The 18,942-nt window shown below is 39.9% G+C and overlaps 1 protein-coding gene across 1 annotated transcript in view; it reads right to left on the reverse strand.

Moving 5' to 3' along the window:
* ubr3 (ubiquitin protein ligase E3 component n-recognin 3) overlaps positions 1 to 17,111 on the reverse strand; it is a 40,019-nt gene extending 22,908 nt beyond the window's left edge. Inside the window, exons 1-24 of the mRNA XM_056423560.1 lie at positions 15,894 to 17,111; positions 14,528 to 14,667; positions 14,105 to 14,257; positions 13,653 to 13,808; positions 13,188 to 13,228; positions 12,796 to 12,862; positions 12,586 to 12,716; positions 11,960 to 12,188; positions 11,351 to 11,530; positions 10,533 to 10,666; positions 10,323 to 10,409; positions 10,175 to 10,240; positions 9,995 to 10,084; positions 9,760 to 9,888; positions 9,607 to 9,659; positions 9,398 to 9,531; positions 9,071 to 9,156; positions 8,847 to 8,988; positions 8,147 to 8,243; positions 6,954 to 7,095; positions 6,538 to 6,642; positions 6,278 to 6,448; positions 3,787 to 4,232; positions 1,955 to 2,043 (exon numbers count right to left, since the gene is read on the reverse strand). Coding sequence (XP_056279535.1) covers positions 1,955 to 2,043; positions 3,787 to 4,232; positions 6,278 to 6,448; positions 6,538 to 6,642; positions 6,954 to 7,095; positions 8,147 to 8,243; positions 8,847 to 8,988; positions 9,071 to 9,156; positions 9,398 to 9,531; positions 9,607 to 9,659; positions 9,760 to 9,888; positions 9,995 to 10,084; positions 10,175 to 10,240; positions 10,323 to 10,409; positions 10,533 to 10,666; positions 11,351 to 11,530; positions 11,960 to 12,188; positions 12,586 to 12,716; positions 12,796 to 12,862; positions 13,188 to 13,228; positions 13,653 to 13,808; positions 14,105 to 14,257; positions 14,528 to 14,667; positions 15,894 to 16,327 — 3,502 coding nt within the window. The 5' untranslated portion in view covers positions 16,328 to 17,111. The remainder of the gene's footprint in view (positions 1 to 1,954; positions 2,044 to 3,786; positions 4,233 to 6,277; positions 6,449 to 6,537; positions 6,643 to 6,953; positions 7,096 to 8,146; positions 8,244 to 8,846; positions 8,989 to 9,070; positions 9,157 to 9,397; positions 9,532 to 9,606; positions 9,660 to 9,759; positions 9,889 to 9,994; positions 10,085 to 10,174; positions 10,241 to 10,322; positions 10,410 to 10,532; positions 10,667 to 11,350; positions 11,531 to 11,959; positions 12,189 to 12,585; positions 12,717 to 12,795; positions 12,863 to 13,187; positions 13,229 to 13,652; positions 13,809 to 14,104; positions 14,258 to 14,527; positions 14,668 to 15,893) is intronic.
* Positions 17,112 to 18,942: the final 1,831 nt, after the last annotated feature.

An 18,942-nucleotide genomic window follows, 5' to 3' on the forward strand; every position in this document is an offset into this window, starting at 1 on the left:
TACGCTTTCGATAAAGTTGTAATTGTTCTCGCCAGTCTTGGATGACACTGATTATCCATTTTTAGATTGGTTGTGGGATAACATGTTCAGGTTTAGACATACCCACCTCCAATACAGGTGACTGAAATTTGGTATGTGACTATATTTTTACACATATATGATGTTTAAAAATTCAACCGCAAAACAGCTCTTTCTAGTAAGGGCGTCCACATTATTACTTCAACAGCAGCTGCAAGTAAAACTCTTCTCAGTGTGGATTATTCTGAGTAACAGGGACACCAATTCAGAAAAGAGACACATTTTACATTTTACATCACATAAGAAATTAAATTCAGCTCCATTTTCTTATGAAGGAAATTTGAGATATTATTTACCCTTTAATAACCTTTGTAATAAAGAAACAAATATATATATCCAATATTTAAATTTATAATGTTAATAATATACTTATATAGAATTTATACCAAATTTGAGTTGGGCGATATCATTATAATTGAAAGATACTAATGGAATAGTTATGGCAATAGCTGGAATGTTTATGATAACATGGATCTATAATTAATGTTACATTTTATTAAATGTGCGAGGCATCATTATGCATACTGGCTTCAATTCACCACGTGTGTTGTCAGAGTTTCCATCCAGGCGCACAGTCTCCCATCAGGTTAGTTTTTATAGATCACAACTTCGTGCATGGAATTGGCGTATGCCTCCTTCAAGCCCTGTTCTGTACGTATGTAACATATATTTAAAAGAGACAAACATGTTATGCTAGGGTTAACATTAGAACAGACTTTTTTTTTGTTACATCTTACTCTGCATTCGCTTGATTTAAATTGTTATCTTCCCATCCCATTTAAATAATAATTTGCTACATGATGCAAAGCCAGTAGTTGAGTGAGTTTAAAATACAAGGAAAGTTACTGCTCAGCAGGAAGTGCGCAGGGGAGGTCATGATACAGTCCTGCCGGTGCGTCCGATCACAACAGCCATTATTCATTCACTAAACATGATGTGTCACAGTGGGCCCTCGGAGTCCAACCCACTATTAGCGCCGTCATCCTACGTGCCCTCAGCCAACAGCCACCCACAATCCCACAGGAGCGCTCTTCTTTCAATTTCTCCTAACAAGCCTGCAGCTTCTAGAAGCAGGGACTCGGCCTACTGTCACCTTGCCCCAATGAAAATGTACAACAATGAAATCTTTATTTCAGCCAACAGCAGCAAGATGTCCTACAAACTAAAAAGTGTTTTATGCACGATAAGGTCACGCACACTTATGTCAGAACCAACCCATGATGAGCACATTGTACCATGGAGGATGGTGCAGCTCTATCAACAGATGGAGAATGTCCATTCAATACTAAAGTCAGTCTCCAGAATCATATAAAGAAGGCCTGCAAACACCACCAAGAGAAATGTGTTCATTTCATGAGAGCTAAACTAAAAACAAAAAAATAGATAATCATACTTTACAGACTTGTAAACGCATTCAGACTTTAGAATTAACATTTTGTCTCACGGGTTGTGACTGTTTAAACACAATGCATGTTTTAAAACTCACTAGATTAGACGCAAATGAGAAGTTTAGGTGCACTTGTTCGGCCACGCACACGCGTTAAGGTCGTCATATGAATGTGTGAACGGTGGGGAGCATCGTACATGCTCGGCTTGCCCGTTTGGCTGAGCATTAAGCTGGAGACAGTAGAGTGAATACTGCGCTTTGATTTTCAACCATGTTATCGTAAGTATGCCAAGTAAAGATTGTGGGGGCACATTGGCCCCTTTGCTGCTGCTTTCCTGATCTGCAGAGCATCCTGTCATAATTTAGTCCCCTTTACAAAAAAAATGTTTTTTCAGTGACTGCTGCAACAGATGTGTTCGTAGTTTAAAGTTCTAAGACAACAACACTGAGAAAACCAGTTGGCAAAAAGGGGAGCTGGCCTTTTCTTACCAACATCCATGGCCGTCTCCATGAAGCTCTTCTGTCGGGAGGCGAATTCAGCAAGCAGCTTCTGTTGTCTCTCTCTTGCTCTCAGACGTCTGAAAGTAGAACATGTCGTATTTAACTCGGGTCCAAAACAAACTCAATATTAATTTACATACGAGGCGGAAAAAGTCATACAAAAACAATTCCTCTAAATCAACACTTACGACACACAAGAAGTACCTCAGCCCTGTGCCTGAGATCGTCTCTCATTTTAATTTTACTGTGTTTGGGATGTTTCAGGGCATTTCTCTGCTGTTTATAAACCACAACAGAAAAATCCTACTCATTCCTACTCTTAACTTTAAGACCTTTTACATAATTATCCTAGTGCTATTCTATTAAAAAGGAATTTAAATCACCATTAGAAAAGATACTCAGCAAGTGAAAACAGGGATTTCATTCACTGCTCTTGGCACCCACTTGCTCCATTAAGAACATTAATCTAAGCATTACAGTAACATGGGAGTCAGCATGTCTGTTGTGCAGGGCATGTTTCACCCTACATATGTGCGGTCATACATTTACTATAGTTTATATAAATCCTAAATATGGAAGGCTCTGATGTGTTCGTCAAGGTCTCTCAAGTTCAGAATAACATCACGTAGCAGCTGGAATATGTGTCTGATAAGAAATATTATGTCTGCTTCTCAAGTTTAGCTACGCGCCTGACACAACACAACACTCACGCATGTTATCGGTATTGTTACATGAGAGAGGGAGAGCGAGGCCGTTGGACGTCCTGAGAAGGGCTGAGGAGAGGAAATTCTCCTCACAGACTAGCAAAGTCAGGATGACGTGATATGACTGACAAAATCTGTGTATTAGAGGGTCCTACTTTGCTTGGGGGAGAGAGATATTTTTTTAACTATCAACCTGTGTGTTGTCAGAGAGACTCCCGCGCTTGTACTTTGCTTGTGATCAGAGAATAAATCTATCAGAATGAGAGAAGTTGTTGGCTGAATTCTTCCGAAGGCTCTACCAGGCATCCAATTTTGACGCATGCTTTTACTATTCAATTCAATTTAATTCAGTTTATTTCTATACACACACACACACACACAGCAGATAGTCAATTTGACCAAGGCTGTGCTGTAAAAGTTGGAAAGATTGCTTGAACTAATATGGTGGGTTGAGTGCCACCCTGCAGACTTTCAGGGTGAAAGCTGACTGTAAATTAAGTCCCTAATAAGAGGCCATAAACAAGTGCTGACAGGAACGTCACAGCTCAATAATTCTCACTTGACACCTCACGGTGCCAACAACCTGCATGAGGAATGGGCAGCAGCTTCTCACTTCTCGGTGCCACTGACCGCACTACTGCCTGATGGTTGCCTAGGAAACAGCACTTTACCCATGTCTGTGGGGTGAAGCCAACCCAAAAGCAGACAATTATTCAATGGTTATAGCCCATTCCATCATCATTAGAGAAGGTAAATGGGAGACGCAGACTAGTGGCGAGTGTGAAGAAGATTCAGAAACCCCCAGCGAGTTTCATTTGATAAAACAGAAAATAGACCACATTTTCATGGCGGTGCAAAGATGCACTTCATACTTCATGTACATGTGATAGTTGCAAAAAATTTTGTTTCTCTTAAAATTCAGTAAATGTGGCTGAAAAAGCTAATCTGCTGCTGCATTGGCAACATGTTGTCGTTAATGATATTTTGTTTTTCAACCACAAAGAAGAAATAATGAGCGATAATAATATGGGCCATGAGCATGTAAATGCAAAAATGTAAAACCATCGTGGGCAAATGTGTTATTTAACAAAGAAACACGGTACACGGTTATGTTACCTCTCTTCCTTATCCATGGTTTTCTTGTCAGCCGGACTGTTCTTCTTTGGTGGCACAGGAGGACACACCTTTCCACAAATGTCCTGGATGCTACGCTTGATTTGGCAGCTGCGCGTGGCCGCCTTGGTGAGGATACGCTCGATGGCTGTAATGCCATCTCCGTGAGTGTGCCGGCTCATGTCCATATCCTCCAGCCACGACGGCGACAGAGAGTTTTGCTTGGACGACAACTTCTGGTGGAGCTTGATGAGGAGGGACAGCATGCTCTCCCGGATCTCGAGGATCTCGGTTACCAGTTGCGGGGGTGCGCCTGGTGGGACCCAGCGCGTTGAGGAGCTCTTGGGCCGGACAACCTGGGAGGCTTCAGTGTTGCTCCGGTTGATGATCTCCTGGAACTTCCTCCTCCGCTCCGCCACAAGGCTGAACACCTGAGCTTCACGCAGGTTCTAGGAAAGCATAGAACAGCATCGACATTTTTGACTGAAATAAGTTTGAATAGGTGACAACAATCGAGTCTGGCAGTGTTAATGCCATGCCTTATGATTAACACCAAGTGGACACAATGTAAACACATGTGGTACATAAATACATTTTGAAAAACAAAATGTGTCACAGCACATAAGATTGCAAGTATCAAGCCAACATCATATCAGCAAGGCATGCAAAGAGAAAACTCTTGTGACCAGCATCCCTTTATTCCACCTGCATCTGGGTGCTTTGTCAGATCTGCCTTTGAGCACAAAGACAATCTCCTAAAACGACATCACTAGTAGTCTGATAGACTTTGATGGCTTGGAGGGGTGATTCATTAACAAAGCACGAAACAAATAAACTGAAATGCCCATTATAGAATTTCAGCTGACGTTGCACAAATAACTTTGCTGATACCAACCGGAACAACCATGTTCCTGCAGAGAATTCAAAGTGTCCTGATGGGAACACGCGCCTTCTGAAGGACAGCCATGACCTGACCTGACCCGACGAAAAGGACCCGAGCTGTACTGTTAAATAATTATATATAATACAGGCCAGACAAGAAAACATCAATCATATTGCCATGCGGTTAAAAATGTTTACCCAAACCGGCATCTCACATGTAATTAGTTTCAGCAGTCAAGAGGGAGGGAAACTGCTGAAGCGCAGCTTTTAATCACACCATAACACACCAAGGCAGGTCTCCTTTGAAAGGTGCAAAGAAATCCTTTCAGAATTCAGATACAAAAAGTAGAGAAACACAGCTGCAGATGGCATCAAAGTCATCGGCCTTTTTTATATATAAAAATGATGTAGATACCTCTCTCCAATTCCCTGAAAGACGTCTCGAGTTCTGTAGAGCAAGTACAGCAAAACGAACAACAATAACAGGAATGATATAAAAAAAAGAGGAACAAAAGAAAATGTGACGAAACAAGTTTTTGTTGATGGAATGTGCTTATGTCATAGAATGCCGACTGCTACATTGGGCATGAAAAAGTAAAGGGAGCCCCAAAGTTGCGAGTATTTATCCCATAGGGACCATGAGCATTGGTTCCAAATGTCATGGTCATCCATCTTAAAGTTGGTGAAAAATGGATGTTGGCCCAGTAACAAGTTCTTAAACTTTCTGGTAAAGACTGACATGTGAACCTCTCCAAGATTTTTTTAAAAAGGGGGGAATTTATTTTTATTTTCCCTTATAAGTTACGAAAAATTTCTTGACCCGGAGGAATCACTTTCTGTACTTTTCACTAGACGCTTGACAACCGCACACTGATGACAAGACCGTATCTTTGCCTATGAGGTCTTCTTGTGACATAGCAGCCATGGTGGTAAAACGCCATTGAATGGAATGAAAGTGCAAGAGGCATGATATGAGGCAGCAGGTGTAATGTTTAGTCCCAATCAGCTGACAATCAAAGAGCAACAGGTTGAGCAAATTACATATTTTCCCAGCCTTTAAAAGTTTTGAGACTTTATATCGAATTTTCTATTCAGCTTCAGCAACTACCTGCCATGTGAAATACGCATTTAAGAATCTATATTGTTTATAATACTGTCAATACATGCATGTTTTTGTTTACTTGCAGCACAGAGCCATCAATTCAAGTCAGCATTAGCATCATGTATTGTTGTGTGTGTCCAACTGAACGAGTGGGAACCACGCCTTATTCTATTCTGAAACAGACAGCACTACAGGCCTGGTATGCCCTTCACTTATCAAGTGGTCATGGCCAACATTTAAGCAGACACATAGCAACATTGACATAGGAGTATATCTTTGGAGATTGTATAAATTAAAATCCAGTTATCATTGACCTTTTAGTTTGGGTGTCCTTAGAACAATGTCTGGGTCTTGCGCATATAGAAGTTCTTGCCCACCACTGGTTTATTTCACTGCCATTTGTAATGGGAGGAGCTATACAGTAAACAACAAAATGGCCTTCAGTATAGTCACTAGGGGTTTAACTTTGGGGTGTTTTTATTACAGCGACATCACACTGTAATCTCTTACCTGACCATAAGAAGAAGCTTCGGTGCTGGTGCTCGGAGGGGCCTCTCTCTTCACTTCAGGAGCCGTTTCAGGAACCCGAACCCTCACAAAGTTGATGACATGATGCAGGTTGGAGAGCAGGTTTGTGCCAGGGAACCAGCTGTCGTGGCAGTGCTCCTCAATGCAAGGCTCCTGGAAGCATAGGATCGGTAAGACACTGATGGACACTAGAAGTCTGGGTAGTGAGACGCGAGGTTGTAACGCAGACATCCGAATCTCACCTCATCCTCCTTGTCGTCTTGAACCTGGTTGTCTAAACCCAGCTCGATCAGGTACATCACCATGCACAGCACATGCTCTGACATGTTCGGATGATCCATCCATATCTAGACAAATCAAACCATAAGTAAATACTGAAGAGCAGACACATATCACCCCCCTCACTTCTGATAGCAACTCAGCCCCTGTTGTGAACATTAAACAATCGTGTGCCTGTCAATACTTGTCTTTGTTTTCTTCATTATGCCTTTCTGGTATTGTACCAATATCTTTAAATATGTCAACTTGAATGATTTCCCAGTGATATTACAGTTCTACCAATTACATAAACATGCACTTCTAATTTAGCTCAAAACATTCATTTGGATGCAAGATCAACCCGTAATATACCCCATGACTCGTCGTTAAAAAGGTTCACCTTGTAAAGGAGAGTGAATATCACAATGTGCAGCGTCTTGCAGTGCAACAGCTTGATGAGGCCTTTGTAACACGGATGGAGAGCCGTCCTCTCCTTGTAAGGTGGCCATGGGTTGCCAGTGTGAATGCCAGCTTGTTTTAAACTAGGTGACGTAGTCAACAAGAAAGAAACGATCAGAGCAGTGACGGAGTAACACACAGAACATAGTCATTCATTAACATACCAATAAGTGCGTGAGCGAGCTTACATTCGACAGAATAGTTGTATTTCCACATAAAGCAAGCCGATGGAATCAGAGTTTAATGACGTGACACCTTACATTGTTCAGAGCAATTCACTGCACAAAAGATTGTAGTCTATGCAACAAAGCAGCCGACGGGCCGCACAGTCACTCCCTGTATTAGTGATGATGGGATCAGTGTTATATAAAACTAGGTCCAGCCTGACAGGCAATCCATCATATTCAAACAGTGTGAATGAGCAACATGAGGCTGGTATCAAACTCTGAAGGTGGCTGTGGCAGCTTCAATATGTTTTAAGGAAAAATATGACTTCGTTTCAGCTGGCTAAGCCTAGAAAAGCGTAATATAGTGCATGTAAAAGAAGTATAATTAACTACTTTCAAGCGCTAACAAAGAAGTCCTAAAATCCCATTAAAAAAAAAAAGGTTATCTTCCCAACTTCTATTTCAAACACAGACGGTCTCAGTGAGAGACCCTTCATTATGATTAGCATCTTCACACATTGCAGCGACCATAAAGAAAATGAACCTCAAGGTATCTCCTTCACCTCCATGCACGCGTTTGTCTTGGGAGAGGTCTGTACCACAATCAAACAAGAAAGATTTCCACAATTCTATTACAATTTAGACATACGTTTAGAAATATTGATTTCTCCTCGACAGCTATCTAATTGGAACCAACTTGAGCACCCAGTAGATCTGACCTGTCTTATCATCTCCCTTTGTGGGTAGAAGAGAAAGAGTTGACCCTACGACACTAAACAGAGCACGCTGCAGGTTTGGTCAAGGACGACTGAGCGTGAAAAAGAATCGAGGACGGTCAAGCAAAATGTGAAGACATTATGCGACAAACAACAATAAAAACATTGAAATAAAAATCCCTGCTTATCAAATATCTAAATTATAAACACACCTTTTACTTTGTGAAACCAAGGCAACAGTGTTAACTTACAATGCCGAGTATCTGTCCATTGCAGACTGGACGTCACGCCGATAGACCGTTCTGAGAACGACCATGATGGGGTCAAATTCCTTCTCCCACACCTCCGCTAATTTTGAAAAGAATAGAGAAATGGTTTGTGACCTCTGGTAAAAAGTGACATTGATTCAATTTCTTCATATTTTCACTTTCTCCATGCGAGTGGTGTAAGCCTGCCCCCAAGTGGTCTGCCGAGTACAAATAACATCGCTCTAATGCTCAAGGCTTTCGGGCTTTTCATTTTCAGCATTTTGACTAATTTTTATTCACAAATTAGAATCCAAAGTCATCAAATATATATTGTATGCATTCCCTCTCGGTTGGTTTCGTAAGATATGTACATATCTACCTATACCTAGATTTAAAGGGAACATTTGCACAATTTCTACACTAGCTCTACATATCCGAGTTAGGTATATAGTGTGAAAAACTCCCACAAGTGTTACCGATGTTCTCCGTCTCTGGGGCGCAGCTGCAGAATGCTCACTGTGACGTGACTGCGACGTACTTAGTACAAGGAAGAACTACTGAGTGCTACTTTTGCCTTAAAAGCTGTGTGTCTAGAGGGTGTTATGGATATAGCATCACCACTTCAAGAAACTTGTAGTACATCCAGAAGGGTTCTTGCTACAATGGACCGTTATAAATCCTGCCTTCCACATGCATATCCTACCTTTCGGTGTGTACATGCCCTGCTGCATGGAGCCTCCAGGCTCGAACACCGGTGCTTTGAAATCAGCCACCGCAGAGAGCATCTCCTCAAAACTACAACTCCCTGGAACAATACCACTCTTCGGGTTGGGATTCTCAGGAATCTAAGAGAACACTGTTAAGGAAAATAATTGCTGTGGATGACAGAATATAATTTATCTTTAACATATTTGTATTGAAGGATACGAGGTCTAACAGGGCGCTGTGTGTGCGGTCATTCATGCACAACTGCGAGACCATTTCACCACGAAGGATCTCGTCATCCGTCATCCCTGTTAGTGAGTGAAAAGTAGAATGTAAGGACAAAATGTTGAAGATCATAGCAAATAGCATGTTGTGTATTTGAGTCAATTTAAGTCACAGTCTGCCTGTGACCACAGTTCCTCTAAAATAACGCAGTTTAATTCACCATTGGCTTATTTGATTACATAGCCTTAGTGAGGCTCGTTTTATTTTATTGTAAGTGGTTAGTTAAGCTATTGAAGAATGTGAATCCTCTGTTGTACCACTTACCCAAATGAACACGAAGGCTCGTCAATATGACCAAAAAGGTCAGTGCTCCTTCAAGCATCGGCCTCTCTTGCTCAGAGTCCAACACAGCATTCTGATGCTGAGATGCCATGGTCAATAGATCTACCACTTTGAACCTGTGAGACAGAAGACAGCATTGAATTACAGTTGTAAGATATTATATGAATGCATGTGAAAGAGTTAAATCTTACCTCTCAAACACACTTGAGATAAAGTAGTCAGGATCTAGTCTAGATGCACAGACCTGTAAAAGAAAAAGAAAATAGGAACAGAAAATGAAAATAATGACTATTATTACAGTATATGGCTGATACTGATAGTTTCTAGAATATAGCAATACCAACCTGGAGCAGATATATGTCTGGGTCAATCATGGAGTTGCAGAAGTGTGATTGCACATAGGTCATAGCCTGTCCCTTGATCTGCAGACCATTCCTGACCCACATATTGCTGTGGATCTCTGACAGGCTTGCCTATAGCCATACATAGCAACATATTAGTTACCATGTGGCTACAGACTTGGAGAGAATATAGACATGAATAAAAAACACAAATCTGTTTATAGGCCATGTGTTATACCTGGATTTGGAGAGGATGCACCATTATCTTCATCAGCATCTCTTGGTCCGGCAGGAGGCTATCCAGGTCCAGGCCTTGGCACTTTACAGCCTGAGATTTTCAAACAATTATATTTTTTTAAAACACACATTGAACATCTTGCAGAATGATGTCTTAAAGAGCTGAAAGCTTCTGACATACCTTGCTGAGGAACATGGCATAGTAACGGTGCAGTGGCAGGTGAAATGTCACTTGATTTGGAGCAGGCTATAAAAGATATAAGAGCCATGAGAAACAGGTGGGGAGAACGCCTTGGTTGTAAACACAGTGGTTTGGCTTTCGAATATACCTCGTCAATGAAGCCAATGGCATCAAACCAGATCTGCAGTGTCTCCAAGCAGTAGCGCACCACAGTTTTACTATATTCCTGCGTCTCCTGTGAACAGAATTAGTTAAACATCAACACAGTGTCAGACAGTAAGTGCATGCATGCCAGGATGTGTTCAGGAATGCACACAGGCGATGTGTGAGAGTAGCCGGAGTGTAAAGACAGACTTACTTTGACTTTGCAGTGTGTCAAGAGACCCCACATTGGTTGCGCACAGGCTTCGAGCTCTGCCGCAAATGCCGCATAGTATGTCTGCGACTCAAATTCCACATGTTCATTTAACTCCCGCTTATTCAGGTTCATACCTATCAGAGAGGGAAATGGTTGAAAATATTAAAACAGTACCCACGTTAGATTTTAATCCTTATATGAACAATCAATATGAAAAACATAGTGGGCCTTGCGTTTAGAAATTTCAACACCTACCTCTGAATATATTTCTTTGATCATGCACATATTAAAATGTCTGTGTATACATAAGTTACCATATTAGCAAATGGCTTTCTATTCTTAGAAATAAAACGTGACGGATGAAAGCCAAATATATCTCTATTAAACACAAGAATGTAAAGCAGGAGCAGAACAGCAGACATGCAGAGTATGTAATAGTGACACTGCACATTAAGTCAGCAAGAGGATACTCCAGCCCACTTTGCGAGGGTGAGTGATATTTTTAGGGACGTGGGGGTGGAGTAGACACAGCAACAAGCACACTCCTAATTCAGCGACAGTCATACACCTCACAAATCACTCTTTCTGAGGCATTATCAGTAGAGAACGGGTGAGGCCTGTCTGTGTCTGGCTAAGCATAATGTTGATGCATAAAGTCGAACAGAAACTATGGACAAGCATTCAAATCAAGGGTTGAGTGCGACCTGGAGAAGATGCTATGGGATCCAAGAGCAACATATGTTTCATGACCATTTGTCTCAGCTGCTAAACTTCTAATCTGAATTATCAAAAAAAATACCTATCCAACTACGACTTACCTTGGAAAAATGACACGAAGCTCATCCACAGCATCAACAATGAATGGTCCTCCAGGAACTTTTTTGCTACACTTTGGTGTGAGAGGATGTTAATAAAATCACTAACTAATGGCCAGTAGGTGTTGTTCTTCAACAGAGCTTCGCTGCAGTTCACCACAACATGGTGACTGTTCTCTTCATCTGAAACAACAAACAAGAAACACAAACATTAACTTAACATTTCATAATTTAAAATCAAGAAGAAAGAGACAAATACAAGGAGAAAGACAATACACTTGTAAGTTGCATGACTCAGCTGCCTGCACGACAGAGTAACAACTCTGACTGCAGTATAAAAGAGGGACGAAACATCGATGCATGTTTTTTTTCTGCAAGGATTTAAAATGATTTCAGTTTGATTTTTTGAAAGCAGTCTTTCTGAAAACATTTCACAGGCTTCATGTACACAATTTGTACTACGGAGAAAAAAAATCAGTTTTCATGATTAAAGTAAATAATCAAGTAATGACATAAATATAATGACATGTATGATGTTATGTACATGTATGATGTTATGTACATGTGTTAAATCCAAAATGATTAGACGTCTGACACAATTGGACAGCTTACCCTGAAGTTCACTTTTAATAAGGCAACTCTCCATCATGTAGAGGAGGACTGTGACCATGATATCCAGCAACTGACACTCCTCCGTCACATGCCGAGCCAGCTCCTCGTTGCTAAACAGCTGCACACTGATATGTACAATGCGGTTGGACATGGTATCTGACTCATGGCTTTTCATCAGAGTTTTCATGATGAATGCATAATGCTGAACAAATGTTTTTGTAAATGTGATCTGCCAGAGAGGAAGAGAAAGCCCATAACACAATTAAGGCTTACTGTTATGATGCCGTTACTTTTGAACAACCTAATAAAAAAAAAATATATATATAGCAAGATTATACATTATACAGTAATTTATAGAGTATAAGTCTTTATTGACCCTCCAAACAAAACATTAACCCAGCATGAGATGAATAAGATTACAACTAATATTTGAGTAAAATAGTCATTAAAACAATTATCGTATAAAAATTGTTGATTTGACACAGAAAGCATGATTTGTATTTTGTAAAAAACAAGTAGCTTCCTGATAGTTTAATCTATATATATATATATATATATAGATAGCACCAATTCAGTTTCAGCCAGACATGCATCTGGGGAAATAATGTAATTGTGAGAGTAAATACCTTGTAATCTTGATCTGGCAACATGTTTAGTAGGAAAGTGACCATCTTCTGGGGAAACTCATATTTTATGGTCCAAAACAGCAACTCCTCCAGGAAGCACTTATGCTTCAGCGAGTCAATAACACACGGATCTGAGGGCAGAAAAGGCACATGATAAGATGGCCATTTTGTGTACCATGTACTCGTGTATTATACTTCCTTTACATTTACCTTTGGTACTACTGCTCAGCTTAACCCTCTTCCTCTGTCCAACAGATTGTCCTGCATCTTGGTCCTCCTGAGAGAAAAGAAGAAGAAAAAACACCTTTACAAAATGCTGAACAGTTACTTCAGATAATTTCATATCAAACTGAAAAATACTTACTTCATGTTAAAAAGAAACTCAATTTACCATGATGATAATTCATTCATTTAGCTAGGAAAGTATTAAGTACAATGCCAAAAATATAAACTGATTCAAGAAATCTATGGGCATTTTTTATTTACATTTTAAAAGACAAAATGATTAATCTATTAATAAAAACTGCAAGAATGGTCTTTTGAATTTAAGTACAAACTGGTTAAAATGAGTTAGTTATTCAATGCATGATGCTGGCACAAACCTCTTTACTCGACTCATCCGGGCTTCCTGGTGCGGTGGTTCCTAAGAAAACCAAGAAAAATGTTTAGCCAAGTAGTCATAAACAGCATCGAGCCACCGGACACAAACATACAGTTGCCCTGGGTTAAAAGTCAAGATTTCATTTCTCTAGAAAAAAAGTGCTGAGATCTGAGCTGTTTGGCAAATAACTATATTTGTTAATCTTAAACTAATGATATCATACATTATTATGTGGAATAACTATGATGTAGGCAGTTCAATACTGTGCGGAAGTGTTTGGTGCGATCGAATAGTGTGTGAAAGATCAGTCCTAACATTAACTTAACATTTCTGACACCTGCGAGGCTCAGACTCATAAAAGCCGATGAAAACCATCAACAACTTCAGACCAGTTTTGAGGCAAATTTCAACGCCCGCAGATGGTTAGTGACAATATGCTTCATATAACAGGTAATGGTTCTCTTACCCAATAGGGCCATTGCTCCTGCACCTCCTTCAGCACCAACCGTGACATCAGCAGTCGCACCTTGGGCTTTCTCCTCCACGGACACCAAACCTGAATTCTGCAAGGCTGACAAATACTTGTCATAGTTCTTTTTAGCATACACATTCTCCTCTTGGCCTGCAACGGTGAAACAAAACAAAAATTGCAACAATTGGTATCAGTGAAAAATTTCAAAAGGGAAAGAAAACTTAAGTAAAGGACCCATGGATTTTATATTCCGTTCCGAATCCACAGCTTGGATGAAAATGCGGACCAAAAACATTTTATATTTTAACAATAACAATGTTTACATTCTAGAATATGCATTTGGTTTTTATTTCAGGTTTTGAAATGTTCTTATCTGGGACTAAGAAACCACACAATAATATTACTTTAATAATTGGTTGAACACAAACTCCAGTATAGATATTTACCCATGCTCAATTCCTTGAATGTTTGCTGATTGGTCAAGATCTTCGTCAGTACAGTCCTCATTGCACCTCCCATCTTGGTGAGCTCTTCGAGGAAGGAGATCTGAGGTTCCAGCTGCTGTAGGACCTTCTGCAGATCCCGCTCAGTTGAGGGGTCTGGTAAAGCAAGATAAGAGATATATCAGTATACTCAGTAATTACATTACTGTGGATGTAAAGAGTTGTATAACACTCTGTTTTGCATCTGATATGCAACATTAGACCCACATCATATATAAAATATCAAAAATTATTTAAAAAAATAGGAAATACTTTTAATACTAGGATTGTGAAAGTCATTTTCATAGTTACAGTATTTGTTTAAGATGATTAGAAAGCCAACGTATATTATCTCCATAAAGAGAAGACTGTCATGCTTGTCTTCACCTGCTTCAATGTATCCATCTCTCAGATACTGTATAATACACAGGATGAAGTGAGGAAGGACCATCTCAGACATCAGGAGAAGGTCTTGAGGTATTGAGGGAACATTCTCCCCTGTTCTCAACCGATGCTGTCTGCAAAACCTGGAAGAGAAAAACGACAAACAGTTCATGTTCCGGACCTCCCAGAAGGGTCATAGCAGCCTTCTCTCTCTCTTTAGAATCAAGTTGTGTTTGAATTATAGTATCTTTCCAGTAGAGGCACCATATTGGTCGTGGCAAACCAGAAGGTTGCATGTAAAAAAATAAATTATTTTGACCTTTATTCTGTTAAATAGATTTACTTGTGATCACAGCACTACATTTAGTTGATTATTCCACTGGGTTGAAGTTTAAAACAGGTGTGATTAGCTGAGCACTACAGGACAAGCAACTTGGAGCTTCTTTGTTTTTAACCCAATACACATAGTATGATCCATAGCAACACACTAACTACTCTTGCTCATATTGCTCAGACTGTTTGATTATGACAAACTGGTCAGCAGAAAAGTCAGCTGCTTGAAGTCACAATATGTTGTTATTTCTGAATAACAATATAAAAACTATGCACGTAAGGATATGTTTCACCTCAGTCTTGCAATATATATATATATATATATATATTGCAATATATCTAAGATAGGGGAAACTATCATGAACAATAACAACAATAATTGTAATCATAGCTATGCCTGTCTGCAAAAGGGTTGGGAAATCTGGAGAACATTTTTATATCACAATATTTTATTCAAATACCTCTATATCGATATTGTAAGGTACACAAAATATGTACGCAACGAGATAACTGGTAAATAACCATCAGTAATGTGTATATATTAACTAAATAGATTAAAGCAGATAATAGAGCAGAAAACGACCAAGTTCAGAAAATTACATGGCTTTAGTCTAAAGTCGACTTTAAAACCAGGACAAGACAAATATGCCACGCTACGATATTAAGATGTCTCATCTCATATGACGATATAATACCATTATATATTTCCCTCGTCGGTAATACAGAAACCTCGAGCTATAGCTGCGGGTATAATAATTACAGTGATGGTTAGCCTGGCTAGCCCCTCTGAGGAGAGATAACTTGACGCACTTGGTCGAGGGTTAATAATGCAGCAGCATCGTAATAGAAACAGCTGCTGACGGGCTGTAATCTGCCTCCACATCTCACGGAATCACCTGGAAGCGAAACAGACTCCGCAGGTGAGGACATGGTATCATTTAAATTAGCCCACCGTCACACCGAGACATGTCACTGGCCGTTAGCTTAGCTTCCCCGGTCTCGCTAGCAGCTAGCGTTAGCGTTAGCTCGGACTTACCCACTCTCCCGCATGACATTCCCGTCTCCACAGTCACAGGCCCCGCCGGCCTGGCTCCGGAACATGTTGAAGTCATGGCCCGTGTGGTCTCCGTTGTTGAAACACTCGGCGCACAGGGACATGCACGGGGAGATGCCACAGGTCCGGCATCGGTACGCCACGAAATTGGCCGTCCAGACCAAGCCGCACAGGGTCGCGTTGTCGTAGGACCGGACGGTTTTGCAGAACTCCTCGAAGCCTTCGCCTGATGCGATGAGACATTTGCACCAGTCGAGAGCCTCGGTGTCCGCCGCTGGGGTTTCGGGATTCAGCACAACGTCGAGCAGCTCCTGGAGTTGTCGTACCCCGTTGCCATTGTCAGTCCGATTCAAGTCTGCCTTCAAGTGGGCGGCGGTGGCTTTCTTGTCCCGGCGAAGCAGCGACGCCGCCATCATGCACTCTAAGCTTGTTGTTCCACAAATTTATTTTTGTTGTCCTGTTTCCATGTTCTCGGGCTTTCTCGCGGTACGACTCGTTGCGACGTCATTCGGCTGACGAGTTCACCCGACGCGCAGTGTCTAGCGATGACGGGTTCCGAGGATCTAGCTCGAGACGTATGGCTGTCTGACCGGCTCGGTACGTTGTGGTCGCTTGTTGTTTCGTTTAGTCGAAAATACAGAAATTCTATGTTTTTTTCTGTTTTCGGTTGCACAACGGTTTTTTCCCATCCGAATAAAATACGAGGGAACAGAACTCAAAATAACAATTTTAGTTTTTGTAAATCCTTCTTTAGTTTTTTCTTTTGAAGACAGACGGCAGGCGACCCGGAAGTTCAAATATGTCCACAAATAGCCACGGCAATAGGAGTGCAGACAAATAGCATAGTTTAATCTAAGTCATTTGTGAGTGCAAAGTTGTTACCCATGTGTTGTTTTTTCTTGAGTGAACGAGGAGCGGAGTCTTTATGAGGATAAGCAGAGCAAAGGTGTGTTCTACCAGTAGATGACGTATAAGTGGATTCAAACCACACAATTAGTTATATTTACCCTGTGTCTCTGATCTAGCTTATCGATACTGACGTATTTAATGCTGTTTATTTTCTCGGATATTTAATACTCATGGTTAATTTGAAACCTAGTTATAAACATCATGATTTTACTTGTTATATTTGTGTCATTTTACAACCAAATATTCATGGTTGAGTGAGAATGTGTTGCTCACGAGGCAATAAACAATGATAATACAATTAAAATAAAGAGACACTTGGTTTATTCTTACCTGTGCTTTCTATTTTTACCTTCATTACTATATCATCACTGCACCATCATGATTGTTTCTGTCAGACTCATTTAACATCTAACCTGTTCTGTTCCAACTCTGCTGTCAGTGTCTTTGCCCCTCTGACAGAATGACATAATGCACTTTGATCTAACGAATGATATAACACTGTGTTGTGTGATCGGAGCTGACTGTGTGAGTTATTGTAAGCCTGAAGAGCACATGCAGCTCCTCACATTTCGAAGATGTCTCACATGGTTATAGGAGTCAAATGATTGTTTTGCATTGTTGCCTTTTTATAGCCCGTACATTTTTATAAGTCATATTAATTGTATGTGTACAAACTTAACACTAATTCTGATTATATAAATAACAATATATGAATAGAGGTAGTTTGCTGTTCCTGTAAAACTGAACAACAGGGCTATTGGGTCCCCCAGGTTCCCTGCTGGCCACTAACACATTTACATTAATACGTCATGACCTTCCTCAGCTCAGAGCAGAAGCTCACAAGTAATATCTGATCCAATGACACTCTTTGGAGGACACCTCACATTTATCAGATCTTGGAAATGGACATAACCCTGGACAACGTTTATGGAATAATTAAGGTCAGTAAAACATTAACAATCTTGGAGCACAAAGTGGGTAATTCAATATTTGTATATTAGTTTCCACTTCAGTGACAGGAATTTAAAAAATGCTTTTCCCCCACAGTTTCACTACGTTTTGGAAGGGGTCGTAAATATGGCCCAACCCGTCATTTTTAAAAGTTATATAATGTTAATAAGTTCCTTTAATACCTTTTATTATTTTTCTTGTATTTTCTTTTTCGTATAGAGACAAAAAATACAAAAAGGCAGTGCTTTCCGTTTTTTCTTATTTCAAATATTTTCGTTTTTCCAACTAAACTATAAAACAAACGATAAATACGTACACCGGCGATGCACAGTCATGCCTGCTGTGTTCCTGTTTCTAGGTAACTGATCGTATAGCCATATCTGACTGATAAAGATAAAACATAATCTTAGTGCACTCATGCAACACAGGGCTGTACAGAGAGGGACAGAGCGTGACTCGCATTTGGTATGACCAATTACGTTATCAAATTAAATAGTCCCCCTATACTTTAGAAGAAATTCATCATTTTGTGTTGTACAACATTGTATTTTGCTTTTATGTATAAAAATATCTATATTTGTAATGAGTTGGAATGCTTCAGCAGTCCAACTACTGTTCTTGTCTTCTTTCTATCAACTTATTATTCTATTTCTTCCGTACCTTTTTCGTCCCTCTTCTAGTCCTTCATATATTCAGCTATTTGAACCATTCAAATATTAAAAAATGCAGCTTCTTCAGGAATAGAGGGGACTGACTTTTCATGTTTCAAATGTTTCAAATGTTTGTATATTTAAATACGTTTATGTTATTTTTAATTCATCAGTTCCTATGGAGAAAATCTTCAACTTTAAAAAGCTTACAGTATCTTCATATTTTTAGCTAATTCAGAAATTAAATTTTTTAAATGTTCAGATAACCTTCAGCTATTACTGTATATTTTCAAATATTTTTTAGCTTTTCACATTTTTAAATGATTAATATTTTTATGCAACAAATAATGAATGGGATCCAATGGTGGAAATCTTCAAATCCGCTTAAACTTGTTCAACTTTAAAAGCGTACAATACCGGCATACATTCAGCTAAAGAAACAATTCCACCTTCAAAATGTTGACAGAAGTGTTAGCTATAACTTTATCATTCAGCTTCTTTTGATAGCTCTTATAGTTATT

The sequence above is a fragment of the Pseudoliparis swirei genome, chromosome 2, assembly GCF_029220125.1.
Source record: "Pseudoliparis swirei isolate HS2019 ecotype Mariana Trench chromosome 2, NWPU_hadal_v1, whole genome shotgun sequence".
Classification (NCBI taxonomy): domain Eukaryota; kingdom Metazoa; phylum Chordata; class Actinopteri; order Perciformes; family Liparidae; genus Pseudoliparis; species Pseudoliparis swirei.